At 40.0% G+C, this 14,239-nt stretch overlaps 2 protein-coding genes across 4 annotated transcripts in view; one reads left to right on the top strand and one right to left on the bottom strand.

Moving 5' to 3' along the window:
- LOC137181996 (zinc finger protein 395-like) overlaps window positions 1–7,659 on the top strand; it is a 12,811-nt gene extending 5,152 nt beyond the window's left edge. For both annotated transcript variants that reach the window (XM_067588251.1, XM_067588330.1), the window contains exons 5-10: window positions 457–659; window positions 756–856; window positions 1,010–1,289; window positions 2,351–2,476; window positions 3,807–3,877; window positions 4,147–7,659. In XM_067588251.1, the coding sequence (XP_067444352.1) occupies window positions 457–659; window positions 756–856; window positions 1,010–1,289; window positions 2,351–2,476; window positions 3,807–3,877; window positions 4,147–4,258 (893 nt within the window). In that variant the 3' untranslated portion in view covers window positions 4,259–7,659. The remainder of the gene's footprint in view (window positions 1–456; window positions 660–755; window positions 857–1,009; window positions 1,290–2,350; window positions 2,477–3,806; window positions 3,878–4,146) is intronic.
- A 1,073-nt stretch (window positions 7,660–8,732) lies between these two features.
- On the bottom strand, window positions 8,733–13,342 carry gtf2a2 (general transcription factor IIA, 2). 2 transcript variants are annotated; one of them, XM_067588121.1, is made up of 4 exons: window positions 12,954–13,342; window positions 11,583–11,687; window positions 10,701–10,827; window positions 8,733–9,029 (listed from the first exon to the last, which is right to left on the bottom strand). In XM_067588121.1, exons 1-4 carry the CDS (start codon window positions 13,023–13,025, stop codon window positions 9,004–9,006), a joined length of 330 nt encoding a protein of 109 aa, XP_067444222.1. In that variant the 5' UTR covers window positions 13,026–13,342; the 3' UTR covers window positions 8,733–9,003. The 2 variants fall into 2 exon arrangements, with proteins under 2 accessions (XP_067444222.1, XP_067444136.1); XM_067588035.1 differs by having other exon boundaries at window positions 10,644–10,827; window positions 12,954–13,335.
- Window positions 13,343–14,239: the final 897 nt, after the last annotated feature.

The raw sequence follows: 14,239 nt of genomic DNA, 5'->3' as shown, positions 1-14,239 counted from the left end.
AAATTACCAATCAGGAGCACAGCAGGATAAAGGGTTAAAAATAGGGAGTGTTGGCAGGTATGAAAGTGACTTCAGCGTCACTGAAGAGCTGAAAATGTCACATTTCCATCATATTTTCTATTTTCATGGTTTTCCATCGTTTGAGCTTTGACTGCTGCTCTATTAACGACGTCGTCTCGTTGTGTCCTCTTCTTGTGGATGAAAACAAACATTCTTAACATTTTCTTTTGACTATTTTCTGGAAATTCGGTCAAAATTCAAGCTACATTTGGATGGAAATGTGGCTAAAGAAATAGTAATAATAATGGTTGTGATAACAGGTGTCATAGTTGTACTAATAGGAGCAAAATCTACAGAAATCTAAAATAAATGAGAAATATTAAACCTATATCTAATATAATCAACAGACCGGTGAGTAGTTAACACTACAGTTAACACTGTATTGGTGTGTTTCAGCTCCTCTGATGGATTTTGGAGGTGGCGAGCTCTCTGACAGCGGCAGCAGCGGTTACTGGAGCGTCGGCCACGGCAACGTGAGCCCAGTCCCCTCTCCACCAATCGCAGAGCCCGACATCAGCCCGGTCACGCCCCCTGACGAAGGCCTGGACATGGAGATGGAGCAGGTGCTGTTTGACGAGCCGGCGCCACGGAAACGCAGGGTAAGTGGCGGGAACGATGCCTTCAGGGCTTCGCTGTAAATAGAGGTGTCGACACAGCGGGACGGGTGTAGCTGATGATGTGTTTTTGTCCTCCAGAACTCAGTGAAGGTGGCGTACAGGTGTCTGTGGCCGAGCTGCGGGAAGGTGCTGACGTCTGTGGTTGGAATAAAGCGTCACATCCGGACGACACACCTGTGGTGAGTCTCACCTGACGGACAAACAGCGTCTCTTTACTGCTTCTGTTTTTGTACAGAAGTTCAATCCATACCATAAACCAGCTCATAGTTTATATTTCTGTGAACAGACATCGTAGGTTGTACTTGACCTTTGACCTCCTCCTCTTCTCACAGCCGCGGCGGCGAGCACGAGCGTTGCTCCCGCAGCGAGGAGGATTTTTACTACACTGAGATCAACCAGCAGCAGCAGCAACAGACTCCTCCTCTTCCTGTCCTCTGTGGCTCCGCCCCTTCCCCTCCCTACTCCCCCGGCTCGCTGTCCCCCTCCTCCCCTCCCAGCCCTCCCCCTCCCTCCCCTCCGTCCCCTCCTCCCCCGGCCTGCGGCGCCCTGAGCCGCTCCGCCCCCTCCTCCTCCGGCAGCTTCTGGCAGGTCCAATCAGAGCACTCCTACCAGGTGAGGCGGGGCTTAAGATGAGTGATTGACAGCGAGTGTGTGTACAAACGAAAGCCGCATAAACATTTCTTAAAAACACCTAAATAGGCACTATTACATTATTTACTTTAACTTTTAGACACTAAAATATCATCTTGAGAAATGTAAATTAATAATTCAACAAAAATATCTTATAAAAATTAACCAATTAAAATACTGTTGTTGTCGTTTTTAACTTCCAATAATGTAAATATTGTTAAACTTTGGACTTTAAATATTATCTTCCAGATTTTTAGTTTTTTTTCAAGCATCTGTTTGTTGTAGTTTGTTGGATTTGTTACATTAAAATAAGTTTAAAACTAAATTTAATGTATAAACTGAGAAATAAGTTTTAAATATCAAGACTCATCTCACATTTAGTTGTTTAAATTTCATTCAGTTTTTTTGTTGTATGGTAATAATATGCAAAAATAAGATGGATGTACATAATAAATAATGTCTGCGATGTAGATGTAGCAATAATCCTGCTTTTCTCTTGTCTCGTTAACAACATGAGAGAATTTGCAATCAAATTTAAAGCCATAAAATCACGTTTGCATGTAAAAACACGTTTTTCTTCTTGTTCCTTCAGTTGGATGTTGTTCTCTTCTCTCTGCAGAATGATTTATGTGCAGAGTTTCATCTGCTGGAGGATAAAAGTTTCTGTTTCGTCACCTTAAATCTCAGTTTAACACATTTACCTGTGAGCACGATTTGTGTTGTGACATCACAACTAGTTTTGGAGCCAATCGTGTCCCAGTATGCAACTTACACAAGTGTGATGTGGAAACTTGAAGCCTGCAGAGCACAAACACTGAGAATGAATTAATTATTTACAGTGAAAGAGGAGACATCTGATGTCCAACAGGAAAACTTCTGACATGAAACATATTTGCATATTCATGGTGGAAGAAACATATCAGAGAATTATTCCAAGCAGATTATTTTTAAATGCTTTAACACATGTCTGGATGGGATCTTTAAGTATAAAACAAGATTAAATGTAGAAAATGTGTGTGTAATATTTTGCTGTGGTGTTTTAGGCTCCGTCTCCCGGCCACGTGGAGCCACCAGCAGCAGCAGCAGCAGCAGCAGCAGCAGCAGCAGCAGCAGCTTTGAACACAGTTTCCTGTCGTTGGACGGCCCCACCCACCACCTGCCACAGACAGGTAACATCTTAACCTGGATTTATACTGTGCTGTTCTGTAGCTGACTGCTGCTGAAGTGCCGGTTTGGTCTTTTCTGGCAAGAAGAAAAATATAGAATAACACCGGACTGATCCTTTGAAACAGGGATGGTAATATGGGTAATAAAAACTGTGCAGAAGACTCTGAAAACTGACCAGAAATGATGCAGATTTCTGTACTTTCACTCATGCAGACTGAAACTCTGCAGACCCCTGATTGTTTGGATAGTTCTGGACTTTCCCTGCAAATATTAAGTTAGATTCTACATTTTCTAATCACTGTGGATCCTTTTAACACCAACAAGAGCAGCACACTTCTCTGATTGAGTTCCTGTTTTTTCTCAGTCTGAATCCTGTACAGCAGTCTATTGTTTATTTCCTGCAGCAGCCCCGAGGAGCCTGTTAAAACTGGTTTTATACTGGAGGGGGGCGAAGTGTGTGTGTGAGTGTGTGTGTGTGTGTGTGTGTGTGTGTGTGTGTGTGTGTGCTCCTCCCTGATGGTTTTCATTCAGCAGGAAAATCCCCCTCGGATGGTTGCAGTCACATTTTCCATCAGTCTGCCTCAGTGCAGCGCTGCCACCTGCAGGCCGACTGAGGCAACTGCAGAATGTTTTTACACCACAAAGAGCTTTAAAGGACAAAGTCACAATTTTTCAAGTGTGTCTTAAACCAACAGTCAAGAGCGCGAATGAACATTAAAGCTGTTTATCTTGCTGTAATCATTCCTCCTGTTCATACTGACCATTAGAAGATCCCTTCATAACGACCTTACAATGGAAGTGATGGGGGACAAAATCCACAGTCCTCCTTCTGTGCGAAAATATTTAAAAGTTTATCTGAAGCTAATATGAAGCTTCAGCGTCCAAATGAGTCAAATCAAGTAGATATCTTTCAACGTTACAGTCTTTTTAGTGCCAAAGTCCCTCTTTTTGTTACTATACTTCCACCTGCAGCTCAACAGGGAAACACTGTCCGAGGAAACACAAAGAGGGAATTTGATGCTAAAAAGACTGTAAATGTGTCAGATATCCACTTGATATGACTAACTCAGACTGATGAAGATGAATAGAAGCTTCACACAGACTTTTAAATGACTGTGTGGACATTGAAAGCACATTTGAAGGATCTTTTAATATCCAGTATGAACAGGAGGAATGATTACAGCGAGGAAAACCTCTTTCACTGCTGTTTAAGACAGACTGGAAACATTGTGATATCATACAAAATGATAAAACTTTTGCTCCACAGGAAGGACTGTTAGTCTCTGAGAGGAAACAACAAAGAGCTGAAATAAACATGTTTCTCCTCCTCAGGGTTTGTCGTTTCGGGTGCGTTCGGTCAGCGTAGGAGAGCAGTGGCTGCAGCAGCAGAGCGCCCCCTGCAGGTCAGTATCTACAGAGGCTTAATGACATAATGCTGCATTCATGTCACATCAGAGCTGTCACATAATTAGTTTTTAAAATAGCATTCACATCAACATCCAAGTCATAATTACAACTCTGAAATGTGTTTGAAAAATTATAAACTTTATTTGTATAGAGCCTTTTAAATTAAGGGTGACAAACAAAACATTATTTTATCTTTCCATCTCTACAATCCATCCCACAGAAAGCTAATTTTGCTCATCTCTCTCTCTCTCTCTGTGTGTGTCAGGAGGATTCGTGGTGAAGCCAAGAAATGTCGCAAAGTCTACGGCATCGAGCACAGAGACCAGTGGTGCACGGCCTGCCGCTGGAAGAAAGCCTGCCAACGCTTCCTCGACTGAACAGAGCAGAGGAAGAAAGAAAGAGAAGAAGAGGAAGAAGAGGAGGAAACAGAAAGGAAGAGAGAAGGACTGTGAGTGAGGAGCTGGACCAAGACTCTCAGCTTCACCTGGTGGATGTTTTATACTTTCTTATATCTGAAACCAGAAATATTTCCTTTTTGTACTCTTTCTACATTTTGCTAGAAGTGTTTTTATTATTTTTATTCTAAATGTGTATTTTGTAGATGTTGTCATCTTAAAGAACCTGTGTCCTGGGGCAGCTATGTATGTGTATGTGACCTTTGACCCGGTCACCTGCTGACTTTGAAGCAGCTGAGTGAGCTTTAACGTCCCAGCCGACTCTCCTCAGCCTCTGTGTCAGGAGATATGTGTACTCTCTATATATATGTTTATCAGCAGATTCATATACATCTCAGTCGCCATGGAAACAGAGGGAGGAAGATGAGAGGGGGTTAGGGTTCACCCTGAATCTTAGTTCTCAGGTTCATGGATCAAAACGTTACGAGTCACCACTTCTACAGGATCCCAACATGGACAAAAAACACACCGACACGCACATTTTAGAAGTCGAGCACAGACAGAATGAGTTAAAGAAGAAACATCTGTGAAGTTCTTAAAACATTCGTCTCCTTTTCCTACTTCATGTAAAAAAAATCCAGACTTTGTGAATATTGTTCATATTGTTCAAAGTCATCTACAGTCTCGTTGGTGCTACTTCAGGCCGCTGATTAATCTGCATTTTGTACACTGAAGTGAGTCAGGAGCAGTTTCGGACTCTGACACACCAAACCGCCCCCGTTTTCAGGATTATCTCAGTTTTATAACAGCAGTTTTGTCCTTCAGCTCCAACTTTATGTGATTCAGTGTTTAGGAATTTGCATCTCTGAGATACATTTATAAAACTTACTAAAACTGATCCTTTATTCTCTAATCTTGTGGCTCTGGTCTTGTATTTAATCCTGATGACAAAAATTTAAGTTTTAAGACTGTAATATACTGTATTTTAGTTCATGTTGCAGTCACATGGTGCATATTCCTGTTGTGTTTTTTATCAGATTGCTTCACACACAGAAAAAACTGGAAAGTATTGTTTTTTCTGGGTGTCTGTAGCCACCTAGAACTTTAATCCAGGCTTTTAAAGATGTGTGTTGATCAGGGAGTTTCCAAATGAAAAACACTACCCTAGTGCATTATGGGAAATGTAGGATGTAATGTGTGACCCATACAGTCAGTATATCTGGACCGTTATAGTCCCCGGGCTTCATGGAGGGTCGACTATGAGTCACTGCAGATGTTCTCAGTTTTTTTTTTTTTTTACAAGACCGTTTGTTTTGTTGAATTAAAGTTTGTTTGATTATTTCAAAATGTTTTTTTTGGGAATTCAGACAGCAGCGGAGGGTTTGTGTATATCGGTATTATCCTCTTATTCTGCTCTCAGCTCCGTTACAGAGACTCAGGATGTAGATCTCTATGTAGTTAGCCATAATGTGCGTTCCAGGCAGCTACTTTCAGTGTTTACTTTTGTTGAGACTCAGAGACAAACATCGATGATTAATGTGAAATCATATTTATTTGGAGTCTTCATTTCTCTCGATCTCTATAACGGAGCTGAAGAGTGTTAGCGTGAACCGTAGAGCCACGACGGACACGTTTATATATCAGGTTGAAATAAACCGGGGTTAATTATTCCTTTAAGGGTTTCATACTTTCCTCCAGTTGTTGCTTTATTTTTTTTGTGAATTACTGGGCAGGTTTTCCTCCTCAGGTCCAAATAAAACAAGAAACACTAATAATAATAATAATAATAATAATACATTTTATTAATACAGCACTTTTAAATCGCACTCAAGCAGAAGAGACGCTCTGTTAAAAATAGTAAAACAAATGTGTCACACAACGGTTAACGTCCATGAGGAGAGTTCAGGAACAAATAAACAGCTGACAAATGCAAACAGTGACGAATCTTTACAGTCACAAGCCAACAGCTTCGGGAACCAATCATGTTAACTCTCTGTGGTGTGTTCAAGTGCAACTTTATGGGTGCAACATGTGACATTCAGCCCCACTAGATGTTGCACCGGAGCAGCAGCATCTCAGACTAAAACACATTTTGCTCTTTGACACATTGCTGTGCAGAAGTGAAGCCAAAGTATCTCGTTACCTGCTGTCCTGCTTGTGTGACATCATTTGGAGCAAGTCTGCGCCCCCTTTTTATATCAAATAACTAATTAAAAACAAACATCGGAAAAATGAGCAAACATCAGCGGGATAATAACAACCTAAAATGACAGAAACCAACTTTCGGATATTTTAGTTTGGCTCATGTCCCATCTGGTAACATGGAGGGGGCGGGACTTATGACCTATACTGTATCCAGCCACCAGGGGGCGATCCAGATGTTTTATTCTTTTGGGGAGCTGTCATGACGTCCATGTTTATATATACGCTGATCAAATATGGATCAAGATTCTGTTACTGCGTTGACTATTTATCACCTTTTCAGAAACATATTCTAGTGTTCACTGTTTCACTGTAATATGTGAAAGTTTGTGACCCGGCCGCCATGTTGAAAATGGCGGCGAGGAAGGACAGCAGGGACTCACATGCATGTAAGGCCAGACCGGCTATCAATACAAAAAACAGAGATGATCTGATTAGAACACACAGAGTGACTTTATTCTCTGCTCAGGACGCCATTACTCCACTATAGATGTTTGCTGACATCTAGTGGAGCTGAATGTCGTTTATTGGACCTTTAAGGTGCTGGTTGTTTGTGGTGGTGTCGGTTGGTGTGTGAGGGCTTTTTAACTTCTCCCACAAACACTGAACTCAGCAATAATCTGTTTTATTTGAAAGATGTGAATCATTTCATCACATCAGTGTCCAAAATCTTCAAATCTCTTGATTCTCACACTGCTCCTCTCGCTTTATTTCACCATCAGTCCTTTCTCCCAGGAGAAGTTTTATTATTTGGAAACAGAAGCCATTTCCACTCCTCTCTGTGGAAACCACATGCAGTATTGATCAAATTACAAATATATAATACAGAAAAACACAATGTTTTACACTGAATTACATATATTTTATTCTATCTTTCCTTCCTTGGTGTATATGTATTTATATACCAGACCCATATATGATATCTAATATCTTCCTGAAGCCTTTTAAACATTCAGATTTCAGACGTTAAATGTCGTTAAATAAATATTTGTTGCTTTAAACTGAGACAGAAATTCTCTATTTATATTCTGTATGTCCTGTTTGTATATGAGCAAAAGATTAAAAAAAAAAAAAAAAAAAAAAGTAAATGTTGATTGTTGTAATGATGTCATTTTTTTAAATGCACTCTTTTATACGAGGTGTGAAATCCTGATGTTGTTCTAATAAACTGGAAAAACTGATTCTTGGTTTGTTTACTGGTGACAGAGGCAACGTTACTGCTACAGATTCATTATTATGTTTAGATTAGAGCTGAAACTAATGATTATATTCATTATTGAGTAATCTGCCAATTTATCAATTAGTTGTTTGGTCCATAAAATGTCAGAAAATGTCAATCAGTGTTTCCCAAAACTCAACACGACGTCCTCAAATGTCTTGTTTTGTCCAAAACCCAAAAATATTCAGTTTACTGTCACAGAGACTAAAGAAACTAGAAAATATTCACATTTAAGAAGCTGAATCAGAGAATTTTCTTCTTAAAAATGACTAGAAACAACTAATCCATTATAAAAGTAGTTGCAGATTAATTTAATAGTTTGCAGCTAATCAATTAATTGACTAATTGTTAAAGTTTTGGCCACTTTAGATATTTAGTTTCTTCTCCATAATGCAGCAGCATCAGGAGGCGTCTGATCATCTGCAGCCATAAAGAAGCTCGACATCATGGAGTCAGTCTGGGATCAACATGAAGACACAGAAACAGCAGAAGAAGAAGACGCAGGAACAACCGACCTGCTGAGAACTGCTGCTGCTTTAAAGACGAAGCTGCTCACAACAAATATTTATTAAGTTTCTGCTGTTTAGTGAACTTTGTATTAACTTAACTGATAAATAAAAACTATTCATGACATTATTTATGAAAGCATCCTCACTTTACTCTTAGTGACTAAAACTTTTGCAAAATACTGTATAAAATGATGTTACTGTTGTAAAACATATATAACTTATAACTTCATATATGAAGCTTCCAAAAGTGCTTCTTTTATTTTCACAACAAATAAATCAAATCACCTTTGAAAACAAGAACTATAGAAACATATTTTACATTTTTCATCCACAAATTAAAACTAAACAAATGAACTAATGTCTGTTTCGATGTCAGTGTAATGTACAGACCCTGACCCCTGACCCCTGACCTTAAATGATTCTTCAAACTGCTTGTTTAGTTTAAACAAACAGATTCAGATCAAGTGCAGACATTCAGATAATATCCAGTTTTTACAGCTGAATATAAGTCGACTCGGAGCCTCCGTGTGTTTTAAATAAAGTTTTTTATTAAAGATGATCCAGCTCAATAATTACAGCAAACTGAACACAAACCTGTAAACTGATAATAAAAAAAAAAAAAACTGCTGCAGGTACAGTGACTGGTCCACTCTGACACACACACACACACACACACACACACACACACACACACACACACACACACACTCTCAGCTGTGACTCTGCTGTAATAAATTATATGTACAGTCCAGGTCCATCTGTGACTCCGTCTGACACCCAAAACACACAGAGAGACGTCACTCTGCAGCGTTGGAGCCCGAATCTACAGAGACAGAACAAAATAAACGAGTGTTATCAACGAGAAAACCAGACGGAGACAAAGCAACACAGACTGAAGGCAGAGTGATGGATCATTAATCAATGAGATCATTACAGGAACCATCAATACAAAAACACATCTGCACAAGTATGAACATGTTTTAACTTATCCTGATAAAAAGGAGCAAAAACTGGAAGAAAATGACTTAAAGAACTGGAGTTACTGGTCAGTTCAGACATTCAGAGGCTCAGACAGGCTGGGAGATCGATCAATTCAACTGATTAATTCGTCTAAGAGCTAAGTTAAGAGTCCAACAAGAATGAGACACAAATTAATTTAACTTTGAATACAGAAGTTTTTGGTTATTTATGAGGATTCTGGATGGGAAACGTTCGTTAATATAATCTGAACTTTCTGAACTGGAAACAGAACAAATTGTGTGTTTTCTGGGACTGAATGAGAAACTTTATGGACTCTCTCTTATTTAACTGAACTGACTGGAAAAACATGGATAGAAAATATGATGTCTGTTTTTTTATTATAGGTACTTTCTAGCAGGTGTTGAACTGCTCGGACTCTCGGTGAATTTAACGTCTACGAGAGGAAACTAAACTGAAAATGACTCCGACACTGATCTGAGATCTGTTTGTGTTTGTATCATCTCTGGTTGGGAGATTCAGAGTGACGAATCTGAAACTGAATATGAGGCTACAACTAACGATTATTTTCATTATTGTTTAATCTGTGGATTGTTTTCTCAATAAATTGATTCGTTGTTTGGTCTATTAAACGTCAGAAAATGGTGAAACATGTCAAGTCAGTGTTTCCCAAAGCACAAGACGACGTCCTCAAATGTCTTGTTTTGTCCACAACACAAAGATGTTCAGTTTACTGTCATAGACACTAAAGAAACCAGAAAATATTTACATTTAACGAGCTGGAAACAGAGAACGATTATTCCATTATGAAAATAGCTGCCGGTTAATTTTCTGCCCATCGACTCATCGTTGGAGATCATCTTACTGTCATGTACGACAGAAAAAAAGCTTCAAATCCTAAAATCTGAGAAGCTGCAACCAGCAAATTTGTGACATTTCTGCTTTAATGTTTTATATAATAATAGTTTCAGACATTCCTTGTCGTTAGTGACACCGGCGGACGTTAAGTGAGCTGCAGTCAGCTCACTTAACGTCGCTTACACTTCTAATGATAATATAAAAGATCTCTACGGTTGTGTTTTGCGCCGTGTTTCAGCAAAGCATCTCTCACTCTCAGACAGCCCCCCCCCCTCCCCAAAAAAATTAAAAATAAATATGTAAGAGTTGTTGAGAGCTGCTGTTTGTTTATAACCCAACAACAAAGGTATTAAAGGGTTATAAACACACCTGGATAAAAACTAGTAGAAGTTTTTATTTAAACACTTTTAAAGAGGTGTTGATTTATCTTCACGTCGGACCTCATTTATATGAATTACGATTCATATAAGAAGAAAATAACAGAAACACCTCTCAGTACAACCCAAACACTTCAACAGCAGCACAAACGTCACCCTCCAACCTGACCAGAAAATAAACCACCACCTCTTTAAAAAAGATCAAATAAAAACTGAACAAATACCTGCGATTTCATCGTCTTGCACAACATAAAATCAGGCGATCGTTGATGTCGACTCACTCTTTCCGTCACAGGCGACGATCTTCACCTTGTCGACCTTCACCAGGTCGGTGACCTCTCTGAACTCCACATCGTTCAGGACAAATGTCCACACGTTGTCACAGAACCTGTAGGTGTTCAGAGAACCCTGGAGGACAGAAAGAGAACAACAACCGGTGACGCACAGAACAGAGACACAGTCTGACACAACCTGAACATGTTGCAGAACATCCTGTCAGACAGTCAGTGTGTCGATGCCTCAGTCGATAAACTCCTGAGTCGACTGATGCATGTTGCCTTCATTAAACTACGTCATCATACATAAAATAACGCATCGTGACAGCATGACAGGCTTTAAACTTCTACACATTCTTATCTCTAAATGACCCAAATACATAAAACACATAACTGTGGTGGAAACAGAGATGATGCACAGGAAGTAGTAAAACCTGGTTTCTGTAAATCTGTGTATCCATGCAGCACATCATTAACCACATTTCTCTCCCACACTGATCTTATTTTGGAAGCGTGGCTCACTGATTTTAACTGTATTAAAGCCAGTTAATGGTTTCCATGTTCCCAGAGCTGTAAACTCCAGTCTGTGAGTATTACAAACCGCTGTGCAGTGGTTTTCCTGATCAGCCTTTAAATACAATTATCTGTTGCACCAGCTGTACTGCTGCATATTTCATTGTCTCCACAGCACTTTAAAACAACACGCCCACACCAACACTTTGCTTTTCTAGCAGATGCACAGCTGGCGTGTTTTCAGGGCGTACGGTCTGCGCGCTGTGTCAAATCTTGGGCTGCCTCTCTGCAGACGTCTGCATGGACCCTCACAGACATGAGCAGAAAGCATGAACTGACCAGACGTTGCTTTCTGACTTCTCCCCGTGGACTCACCCTAAAGTTGACTCTGTTGCGGACTCTGTTGGCGAGCGCCGTGTTGATGGCTTTATCGAACTGAAGGAGGACCTGGAGAGCCAGCTGAGGAGTGATCTGCTGAGTCTGAACACACACACGATTTAATTTAACATCTAACAGCAGGAACCTGACACACACACACACTCACAGTGTTGCAGAATTCATTAACATCGTTTTCAGAAAAGAAGGAAATCAGCATGAACATAGAATGATTATTTGATAATCGAAATAGTTGCAAATTAATCAATCATTAATCAATCGATTAACTGTTGCAGCTCTTCTCTACATGTCTTTTTATTTATTCAGAAAATTTATCTGCAAACATATTGATAATCGAATCATCGTTTTAATCATTTTTTAAGCAAGAATGCCAAAAAGTTTCTGGTTGCAGCCTCTCAAGTGTTACAATTTGAAGCTTTTACATGATGGTTAACTGAATATCTTTAGACAAAACATTTGTAAACGTCCCAGTGGCCTTTAAGAAGTTATAAAAGGCAGTTTTCACTGTTTTCTGAAATCTTACAGTCAATCAATTAGTGCTACTAGAGATCATTTCATAAGAATAAAGACCTCAAGGAGGCTGCACTTCAATCAATTCACTTTTTTTCCAAATGTTTTACTGAATTTTACTGACTTTGGAACTTTTTTTGCAACCTTATCACAAACAAAGGACGTAATTTTATATTGTCTAAGTTGCTTTTTCCTCAAAGAAATCATTAAGACATCAAAACATTGACTTATGTTAATATGTTGTACATGTTTGGTTATATTCGTTTGTACAGTTAAGTGATACTTGATGGTTTTTATGTCTTACATATAAAACAATAAAAACTGGACTAAACTGCGTGTCTTTCAGGGGGACCTCTGAGGATCTTGTGTCATTTCTAATTCAGCTTTTTGTTTATTTTATACTTCAATAATCACGGAGGTTATGAGATACATCACAACAAAACTCTGTAAAACAACACGGTCACGTATCTTATAATAAAAATATCAACATGAGGTCGCAAACATAAAGCTGACTGATGAAAACGTTAAATTCACTGGTTCATTTGTCACCATCAAATATCAGTTTAAACCAACTAACAGAACTAAACAGAACTTTTGTTAACGGTTTACCTACATGACCTCACGGCCAAAACGATGCTAACTACCTACAGTAGCTGATATCCACAGTTTTAAACACTACAGACGGAAAATAAACATGAGAATATTTCTGTTTACTTCAGACTGAAATCAGAGCTAAAAGCTAAAGTTAGCAGCTAACAGCCGACCAGCGTCTCTGACCGCCGCTGTTGTCGTTAGCGGGATGCTAAGCTAGGCTAACTGTGAGCTAGCAGCTGGTATCACCTGTATGAGCTCGTCCAGACTCTCCTGCAGGCTGTTTCCCAGAGTGGTGTTCCTGTACAGCTGATAAGCCATGATGGAAACCACCAGAGGAACAAATAACTGGTTACTGTAAAAAGCTATCCGACAAACACAAAGCTAACGGAGTCGCTTCCCTCTTCTTCTATTTCTTCTTTTTAGTTTTAAACGACGGTTGGCGACCAGCGTATCAGGTGCATTACCGCCACCTTCTGCTCCGGAGTGAGGACCAGAGATTAAATCCTACCAGCGGATCCCACCGGGCGCGTCTGCTTCGCGTCCCGGCTCCGACACGGTTTTTGTTCCGTCCTCCACACGGCGTCATTCATACACCACCGGCAGCGTTTCAGAAGCAAAGCGCTTTGACTGCGGTCAAGTGAGCCGCTGTTTGCAAAACCACTGAAAGCCAGCCGCCTTTTAAATTCAGTTGCCCTGCTCCTACAGTAATTACGGCAGCCTAGTCAAAGCCAGCGCCTTTATCTACCGTAATAACCTGATTTTATTAACTTGCTCAGATTTTATTGATTTGGTCATTTTTCCTTATTTTTGTGCTTCTTTTATGGATAATTAGGCTATGGAGTTAAATGGTTTATTTACTTGTCTGTTTAAATTGTGTTTATTGTTGATATATGATTGGCAGTCTGCACGGGATGTTTTGAAAATTGACCGGACGCAGCTCTGATGCAGCCTCCATCCAAAATAGACTAGATTTTTAGAAAAAGAATCGGAGCAGATTAAAGTGTTTCCTGGTTTATTCTCCTCTACTCACTGTAGAGCCGAGAGTACTGCCAGCACCTCCTCTGAGTAGACTCCCAGATCATTTGGAGTTCACTTTATTCTAACTGGAACTGAAAAAGCAGCCCCAGTTGTCTGATGTTCTGGATCTTTTCACCCATCTGTATATACTTGTATGTACTGGGAGTAGCTGCTTTCTTGAGCCCCATCAGGTACAAATCTGCGGTGTTGTGTGTGTCCATGGTTCAATCTCCGAAATAACTACTGTTGGGCTTGTCTTGATATTATTAACCCCCATATCCTCTGCATACACTTTGCCAGCCTTGGTCTTTGTCCTCTGCCTTGTTCCCAGCACTCCTGTATGACCACTTTTGTTTGGTGTTGCTCTTTATGCCCTTTGAGGTTAGCCCAGTAATTAGTCATTAACTGCTTCCTCTTAATATCTAGTGGCATCTCCCCTGCCAGGACTTGCAGGGCTGGGATGGGGGTTGACTTTACTGCTCCACAACACTGTCTAAGAGCTTGAGTTTATGAGG

The sequence above is a fragment of the Thunnus thynnus genome, chromosome 1 (assembly GCF_963924715.1).
Source record: "Thunnus thynnus chromosome 1, fThuThy2.1, whole genome shotgun sequence".
In the NCBI taxonomy this organism is placed as follows: Eukaryota; Metazoa; Chordata; class Actinopteri; order Scombriformes; family Scombridae; genus Thunnus; species Thunnus thynnus.
This window is presented reverse-complemented; position numbering and strand designations above follow the sequence as displayed.

What these genes read in the sequence shown, in the direction of transcription:
- gtf2a2 (XM_067588121.1), bottom strand. Translation starts at nt 13,025, where the DNA reads ATGGCTTATCAGCTGTACAGGAACACCACTCTGGGAAACAGCCTGCAG. An exon ending in GTCTGGACGAGCTCATACAG is followed by an intron (nt 11,688 to 12,953) that starts GTGATACCAGCT and finishes GTGTGTGTTCAG; the next exon opens with ACTCAGCAGATCACTCCTCA. An exon ending in CGTCGCCTGTGACGGAAAGA is followed by an intron (nt 9,030 to 10,700) that starts GTGAGTCGACAT and finishes CTGTCTCTGTAG; the next exon opens with ATTCGGGCTCCAACGCTGCA.